Source organism: Solea solea, chromosome 14 (assembly GCF_958295425.1).
Source record: "Solea solea chromosome 14, fSolSol10.1, whole genome shotgun sequence".
In the NCBI taxonomy this organism is placed as follows: Eukaryota; Metazoa; Chordata; class Actinopteri; order Pleuronectiformes; family Soleidae; genus Solea; species Solea solea.
In genome coordinates, this window is record NC_081147.1 from 1,768,042 (window position 1) to 1,785,547 (window position 17,506).

A 17,506-nucleotide genomic window follows, 5' to 3' on the forward strand; every position below is an offset into this window, starting at 1 on the left:
TGTGGTTAGCATAGCCACACCACATGCTAACCAGTACACTGAGACATGTAACACTACCCTCTACAGTTCACAGTTCTTCATCACAGTTCCTGAGTGTTCGCTTTGTTGCAAGAACATTAGTCTCTTCGTCTCCAGATTTGTTTTCTGGGCAAAAATCTCATTAATCCCAAATCTCCTTACACTTCACTCTTCACCTCGACCTCAACGAGAATTAGGACATGCCCCGCCCACATGTGAATATTATGCAAAACAGAGGGGTGGGGCTAAGTGGGAGGGGTGACATGGTATTAAGACTCATATAAACTGAACTGTCTCTTTAAAGGACACTGACATGTCTCTTATGTTCATATCAGACACTCACCGTGATAATGGAGGACATTTTTAATTAGACATGAATGTGACAAATGTCCAAGTGTTCTCCTCCATCACCTCCTCCTCCTCTTCTTCACTCCTCCTCCTTCTCCTCCTTATTGCTCCTCCCCCTCACGTCCGTCCTCCCTCCACATTAATCACATGACAGAGAGAATAAAACAGAGCATCTGTAACAGTTTAGCAGCTTCACTGAAGGACGGACAGAGGTCGACGCTTAGCATCGCGGCTAATGTGTGTGGACACACAATCTGTGTGTGTGCGTGTGCATGCGTGTGCACGTGTACATACACACATGTATTAACAGTAATGAATGGGTTGGTGTGGATGAAAGGACAGAACGGGGACACGGGCGCCAAAAATGGATTGTTACCTGGTGGTCTCACACACACACAGTATCTGAGGACACACATGGACACACACACACACACAGTACCTGAGGACAAACATGGACACACACAGTATCTGAGGACACACACAGCATTTAAAGACATAAACTGTAATATTTCTTTATTTTAAAGGACGTTTCTTCTATTTTTATGTAATTTTATGCATCAATATTAGTGATTATTGGCTCTTGATTGTGTATCTGCTGTTGGGAACAGATGCTGGTCTGAGCTGAACTGAGCTGAGGCGCCTTCTTTTATTGGCTGCTTGATTTGTGTTTGCCGCAGAGCTTTTAGCATCAGTCGTTAACATCCTCGTCCTCCTGCTGCTGCTGCTGCTTTCCCTGAATCACAAAATCCCCCTGTTTTTATTACCCACAATGCACTGGAGGAGAGATGTCTAGCTGATAGTTCTGCCCCACCTCCTCTCACAGGAAACGCATTTTCAGAAGAACAAACACGGACGCTTGTCGTCGTCATCGGAGGACGTTTTGTCTCCTGAGTTTTAATTTCATGGTTGTTGTTTTACCTTTTTGAAGGAACACGATACACACGCACACATGCACGCACACGCACACGCACACACACGCACGTCCATGAACCAGATAAGGAAGTCATTGTGTCTCCTGTAATGAAATGGCAGGGAGACGGTGGAGACAAGGTTTTTAATAATCTCAACGTGTTCTGGTGAAAACACTACACACACACACACACAGTAACCTTGAGACACACACACATCAATCAATCCTCTCCATTCAAACACCTTCAGTCTCCTCGACAGGTCACATAAACACACTCAGTGTTTGGTCTTCAGCTCGTTTTGGGGACGTGATCTTGATAAATCACATTCTTTTATCTCTTCTACTTTTAATAAAGACCATATTTTTTAAAGAGGACATTCAGGAGTCTTTGAAAAGAGCAGGACGTCTACGGGAAAGTCCACTTTGAGACCACGTAGCACATTGCGGAAGTCCCCAGTCTCCTATTGGAAGAGATTGTAGTTTCTCGTCTATTTTCCTCTAAATGTGAACATAATTTACCATTGACATCACGTTCCATTGAAGAAAAGTTATTTTTGCAAATGGCAGAGTCGCCCCCTGGTGGATAGTCCATATATCCTTTCTTCTGGCTTGTCCTTAGCCAACAACTTTGGCTGTCTAAATTGCAACTACTATCCTTAACCTTAGCTTAACATCATAGTGGAGTGTTGAATTGTAACTATGAGTATAACTTTTTGGTCAAACCCCTGAATACGACCCATTTTTAGCAGAATATTACAACTCAACTGGGCACAAGTGTTAGTAAGGTTAGCGTTAGAGCTAAAAAAACAAAAAAGGCAGTGAGTTACAGACAATGACAAAGTCTAACATAAGAGTTGAACCTGTGTCGATCACACCAAAGTTCAATGCTTTACTAGCTTGATTGCATCAATCCTGAGGTACCACATTGCTGTTATTTATACAACCACTAGGGGGCACATGTTTTAAAAATGTACCTGGTCGGTTTTTACCCATAGTTACGTAGGAATAGTACCAAAATATTTACATTTTTCAGTAACCTTCCCTTAAGGTACCAGAGTAATGGTACGGTACGTGTGGAGCTAGACATGCAAAGCTTGACGTCTTGTTGTGTCCTGGGTATAACACTAAACTGCAACCAGGCAGAGTGGGGAGGTTGTGCGTGGGATCAGTGCACCCCAACAGATGACCGTTACTACTCACTCTGTGACTGGAACGTGGTCGGCGAGTGGGCCCTTGGGTTACTAGGGTTTGGAACATTCAAGTCTCCAACAGCAGTTGTCTTGCAACTGGTGGATGAGAGCCACTCCACGCGGGCTGGCGTGGTTTTAGGCGGACCTCGACTGTAATCAAGTCTTCTGCCAGCTCGCTGCAAGCAACCCAACCAGAACCAGCATGTCTCCATTCCAAATGGTGCTGCCAGAGAAGGCGGGTGCCCAAAGTGCGTGGGTCTCAGGCTCGTAACCTGCGATCCACCGTAAACAAACTCACGCGGAGGCTATTCCTGCCAGAACCAATGAGCCTCAACTCACAAAACAATTTAGGCCCAAAGGATCTGATATGGAACTACTGCTCGGACATGAGCGACTGCCTCGTTCTAGTGTTGGGACTAAAAACCGAGCAGAAGAAACAAGCTTCTCCCTGTTGTCTGTCGTATCACGTTCATTGTTGTCCATTGTCGTTGCGCCTATATAACATCACACTATACGTATCACACCCTGCCTACCAAGTACAGTTACTGTTCTCAAGACTGACCAAGGGCTAACCCTATGGCTAACATCCACCGTTGTTCCTTAAAATTAGATTAAAATGAGAACAATTTTACCAGAAATTAGTCTTACTTCTTGAAAATAATTTTTAAAGACAAACTCACCCTAAAAGTTTTTGATTGTCCCATTTTTCACTCCACCGTTTGTTTTCCATCATCATTCATTCATTCAAACATGCGCTCACACACGCACCTCCAACAGTAACGTCTTTCTCTGGTTCCTAACAGCCTGAGTCTTGGCCTGTGTTGCAGGAGGATGAGACGGGCGAGGGGCGCTTCAGCTTCCCCGGTTATGGCATGGGCCCCGCCTGCCTGCAGGCCAAGGACGGCATGGCCATCAAGGGCAACAACAACAACGCGCCGGCCTCGGCCGCGCCCGAGAAGAGCATCGAGGAGATGAAGAAGCTGTTCATCGGCCGCGCCAAACGCATCGACACAGTGTCCCGCGTGGCCTTCCCGCTCGTCTTCCTCATTTTTAACATTTTCTACTGGATCACTTACAAGATCATCCGCAGCGAGGACATCCACAAGCAGTAGTCGAGAGGCGGAGGAGGCAGAGGCGGAGGTGGAGGTGGAGAAAACGGTGCAAAGAGAAGGAAAAGAAACAAAAAAAGGAGATAAAGAGAGATGACTTCACACCAAACCACGCCACCTTTCCTCGTACTCTTCCTTCATCCTCTTTTGCTCGAGGATTACGATGCTTTTCGTGGTTCTGCCTCAAACCCTCCCTGACCCCTACCCCGATTTGAGATATTCATTGCTTTTTCCCCCTCCCATCCCCCGTCTTTGTTCTCCTCTCTTGCCCCAGATCTTGTTCCTATCTCCTTCTCCCACCTCCTGAATAATCTGGACCAGTGCAATAGCAATGCAGTAAAATGCATGATATATGAATGTGGCAATATATTAATGAAAAGATGAAAAAAAAAGTTTAAAACATAGAACTTTTGCGGCGGCGCCTGACAAACTCTGGGGCGATTGGACGGATGGACACAAACTAAAGGAGAGTCTTATTTAAAGGTCTTGTGTTTGATTTTAAGGGTTTTTTTTGTGTGAAGACAGATATATTATTCTATATAAAATGTGAATTTAGGATGGGGTGGTGTAATATACTCATATATCTATCATGAAATGGAATAAAAGTATGAACTCTACAAGCGTGTGGGCATCTGGAAACGAGGGATTTTTCTCATACACACCCCCTCCTCCCCGGTGGAAAAAGAAGGGATCGGTGCTTCCATGATTTAAAGTGACGCGAGGGTGACGCCTCATCCTTATCTATATCTAGATTTGCTTCAAGCGTGTATTGCCGGCACTCGTCGATCGTCGATTTTTTCTCTCTTGAGGTTTTGCTGCTGCCGCTGTCAATCACAACAACAATGGACAACAACAAAAAAAACGGAAACTTAAAAATATAAAAAAAACACGTGCTGCACGTGCAGCGTTGAATATTATGAAGCGAAATGTTCTCATGTATCTGTGGTTCGACACGTTCCTCTGTATGTCGTTCATTTATTTCATGTTTATTTCTTCATTCGTGTGCCAATTAAATTATTATGTGGCTGAAAATGTCCGTCAGGATGAAGAAGAAGCACTGGTTTTCCACTCACTTTCTTTAAGGTTTTACTGTTTTTGTTTGTTTTTCCATCGGCTGAAGGACGAACGACTCGACCCTGAGTGGAGTAAAAATGACCATGCCCCCTCCCCCACCATCCTGTGAGGACACGTGTAGAAAATTGTACAGATTTAAACACCTGTTATACCTTAATTAAGTGTTAATCTCCATCTCGTTCACTCGCGCCAACTGTAGCTGCAAACGTCCCGACTTGTAAAAATAAAAAAACGCTAAATTCTCATGCATTTGGAGTTCAAAGTTCTGTCGTAGCCATCGTGAATGGGATGATTTAGATTTTTGTCTGTTTTACTTTGCAGCAGGCTTCTCTATGCAATGATCAGAATCTGCAGTTAATGCAGTTTTTTCTTCCTTGTAGCGCCACCTATCTGTGAGTGGTTTTCGGACTCATTCATCCCGCTGCTAAAACCGCTTATTGTAAAGATTATGGACGAGAGTGAGAGGGTGAAGTGATGAAAACAAAGCTGACGTAGCCAAACCGAACTAAAACAATGACCTGTCTTTTATTTGCCGTTTTTGTCTGAACGGTCGTTGTTGTTGTTGTTTTGTCAGGATTTTTTCCTTTGTTCCTTTGTCACAAATGCATTGTTTACTCAAAAACAATTCCAAAGTGCTTCTTTACAGAAAAAGTCGCAAAAAGTGAGATTTAAATTTTTGTAGCAGAGCTTGAACAAAAAAAACAGATTTAATAACTCAAATTTAGTTTTACACAGAGTTTCCACGTAGTTATGTTACTGCTTTATGTCTTTGTACAGTGACATACGGAGAGTTTTCCACATCAATATCATCTTCTGCCAGCAAATTATTGTTAAAAGATTCTCAGCTTTTTGGGGAAATATACAAGAAGATCATCAGCATATTGTATGACTTGATTATTCCAGCTTTAGATAAAGTTTTGTTTTTCTTTCTTACATTTTAATTTGTGAACAACTGATGTCACAATCAGAGTAAAAGGAGCTGCTTGTTGAATTGTTGGTGGACATGTTTTTGAAATTGGGGAGGGTCCCTTTGTCTGTTGTAAGCTCTAGGCTCATAAATGACACCTTCACCTCCTTAAAAAAACACAATAATTGTATCTTCAGATGATTCTTTTTCAGCTGTTAAACATTCATTGTGTTCTAAACTTCTCGATAGACGTGACGTTCAAATGATTTTCAAATGTTTAAGCCTCAGTCAAACTTGGTTTTGAAGCAAAGCCAAAGATTTTTTGGTTTTTTTGAAGTATAGTAACTATTTGCTCGATGGTGTGTTCATTTACAATAATGTCTCATATATAAATGTCAGTGTATACAAAATATTTTCATATGGAACACGTTCCTCTACCGTCACATTTTTAAAATGTATTTATTTATTTATGTATTTATTTATTTTATAACATTCCTGTTGAAGTGAAAGGATGTCATTGCTAACATGTATTATCATGTTTTTCATTCTGTTATTGTTTATTTATTTTTTGAGTGTGTCAGACTGATCCGAAGGGCTAGCTTTTGCCACGCACATTCTTGTGTTCACATTCCAACGTGTTTTAACTTTAACCTTAAAATGGAAGTGCCATAGAATACAATAAATTCACCCCAGCAACTATGCATTTCCTTCTGTAAAATGCAGTAAATGTTAGCATTTTTCATGGCCATGATCACCGAGGACGCACTGATGTTTTGCTACGATTAGCATCAACTGTCACAAACATGGCTGATGTCAGTTTCCGAAAAAGAAAGAATCCCTCAACTCCTGTTTGAGATTTGAGTGCTAATAAAGTTAAAGTTAGCTTGCTTGTAGGTGCAAAATATGAGAAGATTAAGCATGGTTAGGCAAGTCAACATGCTAGCACACATGTTCAGCTTGCTTTATAGAGACGTTAGCTTAGATAGCATCTAGTATTTGAGTCAAATTACTTTATTTTTTAAAGCACTGCAGATAATCTCTCGTTTTATGCTTTGCCTACTTTGAATAATGTGTAATGAGGCAAAAACAATGATTTATGTCCAGATAAAATGTCTTATTTTCCCTCAAAAGAAACTCAGTAAAGTAAATATTATGCTAACCTGTGTAGCCGCAATGTAGCAAACAATAAGTCATTATTCAGATTTAGATGTTTAGATGAAAAGTGTGTGCTTCTTTTCTGGGTAGTCTTTCTGTTTTTGGTCAAATATTTGTTCTCTGTAACATTCTAACGTAGATACAACCAAAAAAGTGAATAGGCAGCACAGATAAAAATTTGCTTGCTAGTAGCGCTTATGTACGTAGAAGCAACGAGGCAGAAAAATCCCTTAAAAAAGCAAGCAACGGTAATATTTAGCTTATATTTTAAGTAAAATTCAGACTAGTATTAAGTATTCAGCATGTCATTAAAGGTTAAATTAAAGAGCTCTTCATTTTTTGTGCATGATATTTGAATGTAAAGAGTCCAAATGTCCCAAAAAGATGTATTTATTCTTATTTTGTGCCAAAACTGTGGACACAAACTTTTTTTTTTAGAAACAAACAAATAAAAAAGAAAACGTATTTATTCACCACAAAAAAAGCAGCTCCTGCGACAGTTTCAGTGCTAATACTGGTATTCAATTGTGTAGAAAAATAACAACAATAACGACAAATTTTCAGCCTCCTCATTGATCATGGCCTAAACAACTGACTCTTTTATTCCCCTCTGTGCCATAGAACCACCTCCGTTTATCACCAGTCTCTTTGCCAACAGCAGTCGTCCGACACTTTCTGGGTCCACACATATCTTACTGTGCCATACGTCGTGTGCTGAATATGCAACAAAAAGACGAGGACGTCTATAAGCGCGCGCTAAAACTCACGCACGTCCTGAAAAAAAACGCTGTTTTGACATGAAGTATTTTTGACATATTCATACGCTTTTCCTCAGGTGTGAGTGTCGTGTAAATCATAGTCACGTTAGAGCTTCACGTCATTGTATTAATCATTGTTATTACTCTATGGGTTGGGGGGGTGGCGGGGGGGAGGGGTACATAACATGAGATAGATACTGGGTTTATTGCATTACGGACAGAACGACTGACGAAGGACTTGTCTTTGGAAGTTTATAAATCCTTATAGGTTGAAGTGGATTTTAAAGTAGCATGATTTGATTTGTCGATGATTAATAATTCTCTTTGTTTTTCGGGGGAGGGAGGGGGAGGGAGGGGGAGGGGTTTTGTTTCTTGTATCTTATTGTATGTACTGTACAATCCGATGCCCTGAAGGAGAAGACAAAATACAGTGACTCCTGACCTGCTGTGAACTAAAAAGAAACTTTATTATGACGATTATTATTATTATAATATTTATTATTTGTTTTCTTTGCACAAGCTGGAATGGCCTTACTTTTTGCTTTACTCGCTTCTATATTGTGTATTGGCACAAAGTGCACCCGTTATCATTTGCAGGAATTTTACGATGCTCATTATGACGCTTTTAATCCGAGAGTGCACATCAAAGCAGGATGAAAAAAAAGTAATAATAAATAATAATAAAGTTCAGCAAATTATTTTATTTTTCATTAATCTGAAGAAGAAAAAAAAAGACAATATTTTGCATGAGTATAAATACAATGGCAGATATTTTGGCTTGTACAAAAAAAAAGTGAAGTAATTTGAAGAGAAAAAAAGAATGTACCGTTTCTGCTGTATCTGTATATATCGAAATATTTATTGAAATATGTCATACTACTAATTCTATTAACGATTAAAGGTTTTCTGAACAAAAATCTCTTTACCTTGTTTTTGAACATTGTCAAGGTTGTCGGAGTTGGATCTTTTTGGCTTTCTGTTATTATTCTACTCAAGGATCTATGTAATCATTCTTGAAAAACTATTAAAAATTGCAAATAAATCAGTGCGTTACAGTGTCTTCTTTGTCCTGACGTCCCACAACCTTTGGTTTTTGCATTGTTAGCAGTTACACCAGCAACAGAAGCCCAAATATGCCAAGAAAAACGTCTGGTGTTATTGTTTTGTTATTGATATTTTGATATATACTCTTATAACACAAGATTAGTGCATTCCAGTTATGTTATGTTAGAAGTTGGAATTTCCAAGTTTCTCAAGTCAGATTTCCAACTCGAAAAGTTGGAGCAACCTCATCAACCCCGACATGGGATTCTAAAATGGCCGCCACGTGTACAAACTGCTAGCCTGGCAAAACCAGAACCTACATCAAGACGTTTGGTCTGGGTTCAATCCGAGGGGCGGGATAAAGTGTTGTCTTTTACTGGGGCCATTTGGGCTTTTTTTTGCCCCATCAAATAGGAAGTTTCCGTAGATCATGTGTTCTTTGTTATTATTATTATTAACTTATTAACTTGTACATGTCCTGTCCTAATGAAATATGTGTATTTTCCTTGTATCTTTTCATTAGTAGATTTTAGTTTTGGCGTTTGGCCCAAAATGCAGCCTCCACATTTCTAACTACAAGTTATTAGTTTTAAATTCACTTTAGCAAAATGTATGTATAATTTCTATAGCACCTCATTAAATTTATATCGTATCATTATCATCCCATTGGGATTAAGTTTGTTCAGGCCAGATTAAAGTCTTTGAATTTCACACACACACACAATAAACTAATGTTTCTCTCAGTGTCTGTGCTGCAGTTCAGGATGAAACGAGCTCAGATTCCAGGTGTGGATAATTACCTGACGCGAATCACCTGAGTGCAGACCTTTAAAGCCTGTGAGGCGAGTGCAGATCCCTTTTGTCTCCTCATGTCTTAACTGCACCTGATGGTTCTTCTACTGTGTTTGGTCCTTTTTTTTAAAAAAACATGTTGGTTTGACTTTTCCTTTTACTGCTCGTTAAACAAGAGTTTCAGACGCACAAAAAAAACCAGAATCCATTGAGGTTTACTGAGTGAAACTGTACAAAAATATCATTCACCATATTTGTAGAAATAAAGATTTTTACTTGCTGATATTAGAACAAAATGGTAACAATGACACAAGTAACAACATTGTACCCACAACTGAAACACAACATGATAAAAACTAGTGTTAGTGTGACGGAAACTGAAGTTACACCATGATTGATTTTACGTCACAGGACACAGAAAGTGTTAAGAACACTGCTGCCTCCATCAGTAAGTTCACGTGTCGACTTCAGTGTTTTAAAAAGATTTACACAAACTGACCACACGAGGCAGCAGTAGACCAGCAGCTCCTGTGTCCTCGCTGGCTAAAAATAGATAGGAAATAGATATGGGGAAATGAAGTAGAGGAAAACAGAAAGAGGCTGCACTACCACTGATACAGACAGAGGGAGACAGAGAGCAGGACTGTAACTAAACCACCTTTCTCTTTATATACAATATGTCGTTAAACTGCCAAAAAAATGCTGAAAATATTGCTTCTTTACATGTAATTGAGCGTTTAAACATTAATATTTTGTACAAACACTGACGAACCGTGACGTCGCGGTCTCCACTTGGGCAGGTAGACCAGAATAGTGCAAGTGTGTTAGCAATGACTGTAGAGGCCACGCCCCCACTGTCTCAGTGCAGAGAATGAAGCTACATAATTTAAAACCTAATTTTCATACACTTTTTAAAACCAAGAACAAGCAGGAAGTGAGTCTATTGACGGCTCCAACTTAAAATCAACAATTCCTACTAATTCTGCTCCCAATTAAAGGGTTTTTGGACCAAATTATCAATTTAAACGGTATAATCTAAACCCAGAGTGTCTCACTGACGCTGGGCAGAGTAGCGGCCATCACTGGAGCTAAAGCTGGGTTTGGCTCCGCCCCCTCCTATTCGCTCCTTGGGGCTGCTGGGGCTTCCAGGACCCCGGGGCCTCGCGTCACGCCGTTCGCCCTCTCTGGGCAAGTGGGTCTTCTTCTCCTCCACGTTAAGTCGGATGTTGCCTCTGAACCTGATGGGCTGAACGGGGAACAAAGGAGTCACATTCATCTTTTTATTTTTTATTTATTTATTCAAATCCAAAATCTGTGAACAGAACAGAACAAACGTGCAAGTGCCGTCAAATCCCAGTAGAGGCACACAGTGAGCGCAATGAGTGTGAAAACATCGTCTTACCCTGTTGTTGAGGATTTCCTCGACAGTTTCAGAGTCGTCAAACACCACAAAACCAAAGTTTGGCAGTTTTCCTCCACTGTTGATCCTCAGCTCAAGGACCGTACCAAACTCTGTGGAAAAAGGGGGTAACCAAGTTTAATTTAGTTTACACCACCTTTGAGACACATAAATCAAAGACTTGCAGTGTTCTTACGTTCAAAGAACTCCCTGAGTTCGTTCTTCTCGACGTCGTGCGGGACGTTGCCCACAAACAGCTGGTGAGCGTCGGGATACCTGACCCCCCTGCGACCCTCGGCCTCGCCCTGCTCACCTTCTCGCACTGAAACACAAATGAGTCGATGGGTCAACGCAGGAAAATTTAAATTTTTTACTAGTGCAGGACCAGCATCTGCTGAGGGAACGACTAAAAGTGAATCATTCAATATGCAGATGACACCACTATAGTAGGGCTCATCTCTGGGTCTGGTTCTCTGGATGAGGTTTAGCGTCTGGATGAAGTTTAGCAGAGACAACAACCTGGTTTCAACAACTAAGACTAAGGAACGATCATTGACTTGCGCGTTCAGCCCATCCTCATCAGCGTGGATTATGTGGAGAGGGTCTCAGGATTTTGGTTTCCCTGGAGGTGCTCATAGAGGAGGACCTGATCTGGAGCAGTAACACCACACAGGTGTCAAAGAAGACTAGGAGATTTCCTGAAGATCCTCAGGAAGAACCACCTCGAACTGGTTGTGTCTGTTTAGAAGATCATCAGATGTCCTCTTCCTTTTCTAGAAGATCTGTACAATTCCCGCTGCCTCATAAGAACCAAGGAAATACGGAAAGACCCATCTCAACCTGCTGCCCTCGGGCAGACGCTTCAGGTCAATCAAGTCCAGAACAGACCTGGTATGTGCGATACAAGGCTGGGTTTCTGTGCCATACCTGCTCGGGTAGTCAGTCCTCCACGACCATCACCGCTGGGACCACCTGAACCCCGATACCTTGTGTCCCGCTGGTCACCGTCCCTGACTAAATGAGTCTTCTTCTCCTCCACGTTAAGTCGGATGTTGCCTCTGAACTTGATGGGCTGAGGAGACAAAGAAAAAAAAAGAATCAAATACCAGAAGAGGGATGCGGTGAGTGTGTAACAACGGAAGAAAATATAATTTTACCCGGTTGCTGAGGATTTTCTGAACCGGTTCAGAGTTGTCAAAAACCACAAAGGCAAAGTTTGGTAGTTTTCCTCCGTTGTTGATCCTCAGCTCCAGGACTGTACCAAACTCTAGGGTTTAAAAGGGGGAACCAGACTTTAATTACACCACAAGAGTTTAAGTTGTGATTTCAGCTTTTTACATGTGAATGTTTTCCGGGTTCTTTGCCTTAATAAAAACGTTAAACAAATCCGACTTACGTTCAAAAAACTCCCTTAGTTCGCTCTTGTCCAAATCGTGCGGAACGTTGCCCACAAACAGCTGGTGGGTGTCAGGATACCTGACCACCCGGCGACCCTCAGGCTCGCCATGCTCACCTTCACGCACTGAAACACAAACGACGGGTCAACACAGGAGTGAGTCGACTGACTCGGCATCATGTTCACGGCAGGATGTCCTGCATACCTGGTCTGGGTCCTCTGTGCACCGATGGAGGACCTCCTCCAGGCCTCTGTTCCCTCGGCCGCTGGTCTCTCTGTGGTCTCTGTGTGGCCGTCTGAGACTCTGGCTTCACTTCTGCCCGCGGCTAAAAATTCCAACACACGTTTGTAAGGAAACAGAAATGGAGATGGACAGACTTTAGAAGACACCTACCAGTGCTGTGGGAGAGGATTTGACAACAAGTGGGGGGATTCTCGAGACTGAGCCAGCCCCTTTGGGAGGGAGATTTTTACTGGCGACTGTTGCCCAGGAGACTGGCTGTAAGACAGAAAAGGGAGGAGAAACATTAGACGTCACTGTGGAACAGCATCACTGGGTTTCTCAGTTCCTTGCCTCAGTGTTTCACTCTTACCCTGTTTTGTTCTGGAGCGGGTTCAGCGGGCACAGAGGCAGCTTTCCTGGTCAATGGGACGGAGGCGGAGCTTTTCTCAGTCTGGTCGCCGGCTGTTTGCATCTCCAGCTCCACAGCCACAGCCTGGACCTCCTCTGCCGCCTCAGGTTCTGCCGCTTCCTCCTCGTCATCAGGAACAGCCGGCTCTGAGCTACAGGAGACCAGAACAAAACATTTTTTGACTTTTTGTCCACATGAATTCAGTGTTGAATAATAAAATCTGTCGTGTATATTTAAAAACTTTTCTTGTAGTTCAAATCTTGCTTTAACAAACACTTGAAGCCTCATGTGATGAAGTTTAAGTGAGAAGATCTTAAATCACATTTAAGAAGTTGTGGTTCATACCGAGCTGTCGGGTCGTAGAAGGGAGCAGAGGGAGCGCTCTCCTCGATCTCCTCCACCTCATCTTCAGACTCTGATCAACCACATGAACACACAATGAGGACAATGAACGTCTCATTCACCTATTTACAGCTCTTAAGGGGATTTAAACAGCACTTTCCATCAGAAAAACTGAGATTTTACGCTCCTCACTCTCCCACACCAAAGCCCATACGGAAAATTAACATTTTTAGCTCATAGGAACACAGGAGCTACTGGTCTGCTACTGCCTCATGTGGTCAGTTTGTGTCGCTGAGGTAAATCTGAAGAAAGAATTTCAAACACCAACGTCACAAAATATCACATTTGATCTTAGTGATGGAGGCAGCAGTGGATCAACCACTCCTGTGTGCTGTGATGTAAAATCACTGATTTCCTCAATGGGGTTTGGTGCAGAGGGAGAGAGAGCAGTTTACAAACAATAAAGACAATAAGACATTTATTTGTTGGAAAAAGGCTTTTTAATTTTGAAATAAAGGGCTAAAACTATTATTTTTGATTATTTTTCTCTCACCTTCTGGAGGCTCAGAGTCAGAGTCGCCGAACACCTCGTCTTGGTAACGAAACACGTCGTTGTGGACGTAGAACTTGTTCTCGTCACTGCCGTGCTGGAAAAAATAAATGAAAATACACATCAGATAAAAACAGACAAAGAGTTCTGAATCTGTGTTGCTTGAAGACGACGACGAACCTCGGGCGCCAGAACAAACGTCTGCATGAACTTCCTCATGGGCTGCATGTTGTTGGACAGCTCGCCCATCACCTGCACCACCACGCCCTCGCTCAGGGTGGCGTGAGCGTCCACGTGTCGGATCTTTGCGTGACAGTCGCGGAAACTCAGAGCCATCACCCTCTTATGGATCTCCTGAAGGAAGAAAAATAAAGAGGAAACCAAAACAGAGAACAATTCTACCTCTGAAACTGATGTTTCCTCACTGTCTTTGTTTATTTATTATCACGACTGCAGGAATTTCCTTTTATTGTGAAAAACGTCTTAAAAGACAACTTAAACATAGGACACAGCACTGAACATTGACCATAACGATCACTCTGTGGCGCTAAAGAGAGGCCACCAATAATTTCTGTAAGAGTCTATGTAGCAAAAGTGTTTGTTATTTTAAGCTGTATTTCCTGTTGCCAGTAGGTGGCGCAGTGAGCAGCTTTGCAGATGATAATATTGTGCTAGGCTTGGCTCTAAAAAAAATAATGGGGATAAATAATTTTGCCAGTTACCATGGTAACCCACATACAGATCAAAGGAACGGGCGTGGCTACATGTGTTTGTAATTTATAATTCCTGCAAAAATTCATCGGATCGACCTGAAACTGGGTCAGATCCCGACATGAACGCCAAGTTTGCTCAAAAAAAACCCAGATAAAATTGGATCTTTAGCCCTAATTCTTTGGAGTTATTGTTAATAATAATGTTAGTAAAAATTACACATTCACACATATTTGCTATATTTTACGTCATTGCTGATTGGAGCTGAAAAAAACCTAAGTTTATTACAAAGTCCTTTGACGTATAATCCAGTAATTTGGGGAAAATAACTAATTTGTCACATTCTGAAAGACATTGTGTATTTTTATTTGCAATGCTTATTTTTTAAAGTCGAACTTCAGTTCAATTTTTACAGAGTAATGAATAGAAATGAAGCTTTTACACAAGATATAATGAAAACATTACAATTCATTCTAGTAAAAGGACAGAAAATGTAAATGTTTGGATTTTGATATTTGTCATTTTTCTGTATCTGCACTGCAAAAAATTAAAATATGGACCAGTGTACTTGACTTGAATTCAGTGCATTTATCTAAGGCTAAAGATTCTTAAGATAATTTGACTTATTTCAAGTTTTTTTTTCCTTGTTTCATGGAAACTATATATATTATTCTTATAATATAAAAAATATGCATTTTTTTGCAGTGTATTAGAAGTAGTAGTGATGATAGTAATGATGCATTTTTTGTTCTAAGAAGCTCAGAAACTCTTATTTTTTTCTGTGTTTTTTTATGACCTGTTTCATATATTAAATATTTAGTTTACACATTATTTTCAATAAAAAATACTGTATCTGTGATAAATGTACGATAGAAAAGACAAACCATGGACAGAAATGTCAAATTAAGCTAGGCTAGAAATCTTGGAGAGACAGAACATTGGTGTTGTTACTGAAGTTGTGATCATTATACAGTTACATTTTGTCAGATAGAAGTTTAAAATTACAACATCTTCAGCTCTAATTTGTCATTTATTAAACGTTGTCGTTTTCTGGCTGAAGTCGACTCACAGATTGTCCGTAAACGGCGTCGACCGGTTTGCCGTTGCTGTCCAGGCCGCCGTGCACGTACGAGGAGTTCTGCACATAAAACCTGAGCAGAAACACAAACACACGACGTTTAAATATTAATATCGTGTGTTGAAATCTACGTTAACTGCACCAGTGTTAATAAAGAGAGTAAATGTGTCTGTACCTGTGCAGGTAGTCAGGAGCCTGGTTCAGGAGTGTGTAATACTGTCGGACAAACTCTAGCCCGACCAGCTGCGCACTCGGCTTCTCCATCACCATTTCTTTGGTCAACTGGAAAAATGTCTGAAAACAAGAGAATAAATGAGAAAAATTAAGAAAAATAACTATCAAATGTGTAATTGCAACGTTTCTGAAAGAGATTTCGACCAATTTTCACTTTATAACGCCTGAATCGATTTGGTCCACAAACCAAAATGAACCCATTTCAATGATTTATTTCTTGCACGGAGCAAAGAAGGCAGAAAATATTCACATTTAAGAAGCAGAAACTGATGACTCGTTGCAGGTCTACACAAAATACCACAAAAAATATGAAATATTACTGTGTTTATTGTTGCTAGGAAAGAATTTAGGGCTAAAGGATTTGGGGAAAACGTATGTGATTGAAATTAGGGCTGAAACAATTACTCGATTCATCGATTTATTAAATGATTTGTCAACTATTTTGATACAAAACAAGATATTTAAGAACATGTTCATTTCAAGGTTTTAAAAATACAAAATTTTTCAACATTTTCTGGACCAAACAAGTACTATCGATTAATCGATTATGAAAATAATCGTTAGCTGCAGCCCTATTTTAAATGTTAGGAGAGAAATAGGAAGTTGGGTGGAAAAGAACATTTCATAACTGTCTACTGCCTTTTATTGTGAAAATACACTGTTTTTTTCTTTGTGTTAGTTATTGTTAAATCACATTTGCCTTCAAAATAAAATACCACACATTAATGTTGTTGTAAATTAATGTTTTACTCACAGAAAAGATCTCTGCTGCCTCTTTACAGCCGGTTGATTGATTTACCGTCGCTCCTTTCCGCGTCTTCTTCTTCTTTGACTAATTTCCAGCAGAATGGTCAGAATGAGTGCTGAGGTGAATTATACCGCCCTCTACAGTTTGACTCAATCACAGCTTTAAAGTTCTCAGTCCCATTTCTCCAGGTCACATGACAAAAGTTGTTAAAAAAGCGTCTCTAACACACTGTCGTCCTCGTTCTCGTCGTCCTCTTGTGTCCACTGACGCTCACTAATGTTGTCTAATGTTCACGTCGTGGCAAAAACATGAAAGACGTTTGGTCTTTGATGTCAAACTCTGTAACGTCACAGAGACAAGAAAGACGTCAAAGGTCTATGATATCTGTTAATCTTAATAATATAAAACAAACACTGCATATATATAATATATATTCAGAGCATTAACTTCCCTTTAAAGGGCAGTTTCACCCATTTTTTTTCTTACTTGTTTAAATGTAGAATAAAGTTAAAATCATTAAGATTCTTCTGTGTTTGTTTAATTCAGATAATTTTATTTAGTTGATTTTTTTTTTTTGCCAGATCTTTTCCTCATAAAACTTACTGACAGAAACACAGTAAAGAGCAGTGCAGGGCTTTTATTTTCTTTAAAGGAAGTGACTTTGACGTCGACTTTTTGTCAATTTTATTTAAACCCGACGTCGTCCTGTTGTTGTGGGAACGAGACGATGAAACTATGAGACATGTTTCTCAGATCAACTGTCTGAAAACAAATTTATCTCTAAATTAGTAAAAGAAACTGTTCTATCGATCCTTTATATGTAAGTAGAACATGAAGCTCTGAAGAAAAAACTATTGGAAAAATAATTTACCTCACACTGCAAAACATGCCTCTAAAAAAAACAGAAAATATAACCACTATTAGGGGAAAATCGCTTGATCTGCTGATGCAGCAAGAAAATGGCACTCGTTAAGTTTCCTTGAAACAAGTCAAATTATCTTAAGTATCTTCAGCCTTAAAAGGTAAATAAGTCCAAAAGATGGTGTGATTAGATAAATACACTGAATTAAAGTCAATTATACGAGTACATATTTTTTTGCAGTGCAATACA

General features: G+C 40.4%; 2 protein-coding genes across 6 annotated transcripts in view; one reads left to right on the plus strand and one right to left on the minus strand.

The window, feature by feature from the left end:
* glra1 (glycine receptor, alpha 1) overlaps positions 1 to 7,815 on the plus strand; it is a 120,739-nt gene extending 112,924 nt beyond the window's left edge. For 3 of the 5 annotated variants that reach the window (XM_058649470.1, XM_058649466.1, XM_058649468.1), the window contains one exon: positions 3,270 to 7,815. In XM_058649470.1, coding sequence (XP_058505453.1) covers positions 3,270 to 3,578 — 309 coding nt within the window. In that variant the 3' untranslated portion in view covers positions 3,579 to 7,815. The remainder of the gene's footprint in view (positions 1 to 3,269) is intronic. The other 2 variants (XM_058649467.1, XM_058649469.1) reach the window with 1 other exon arrangement.
* A 1,685-nt stretch (positions 7,816 to 9,500) lies between these two features.
* Positions 9,501 to 16,735, minus strand: LOC131472369 (ras GTPase-activating protein-binding protein 1-like). The gene is made up of 15 exons (XM_058649465.1): positions 16,402 to 16,735; positions 15,589 to 15,707; positions 15,405 to 15,486; positions 13,805 to 13,978; positions 13,628 to 13,721; positions 13,078 to 13,147; positions 12,694 to 12,883; positions 12,495 to 12,599; positions 12,306 to 12,426; positions 12,101 to 12,226; positions 11,862 to 11,971; positions 11,632 to 11,776; positions 10,901 to 11,026; positions 10,708 to 10,817; positions 9,501 to 10,551 (listed from the first exon to the last, which is right to left on the minus strand). The coding sequence occupies exons 2-15, from the start codon at positions 15,681 to 15,683 to the stop codon at positions 10,357 to 10,359; spliced, it is 1,743 nt and encodes a 580-aa protein (XP_058505448.1). The 5' UTR covers positions 15,684 to 15,707; positions 16,402 to 16,735; the 3' UTR covers positions 9,501 to 10,356.
* Positions 16,736 to 17,506: the final 771 nt, after the last annotated feature.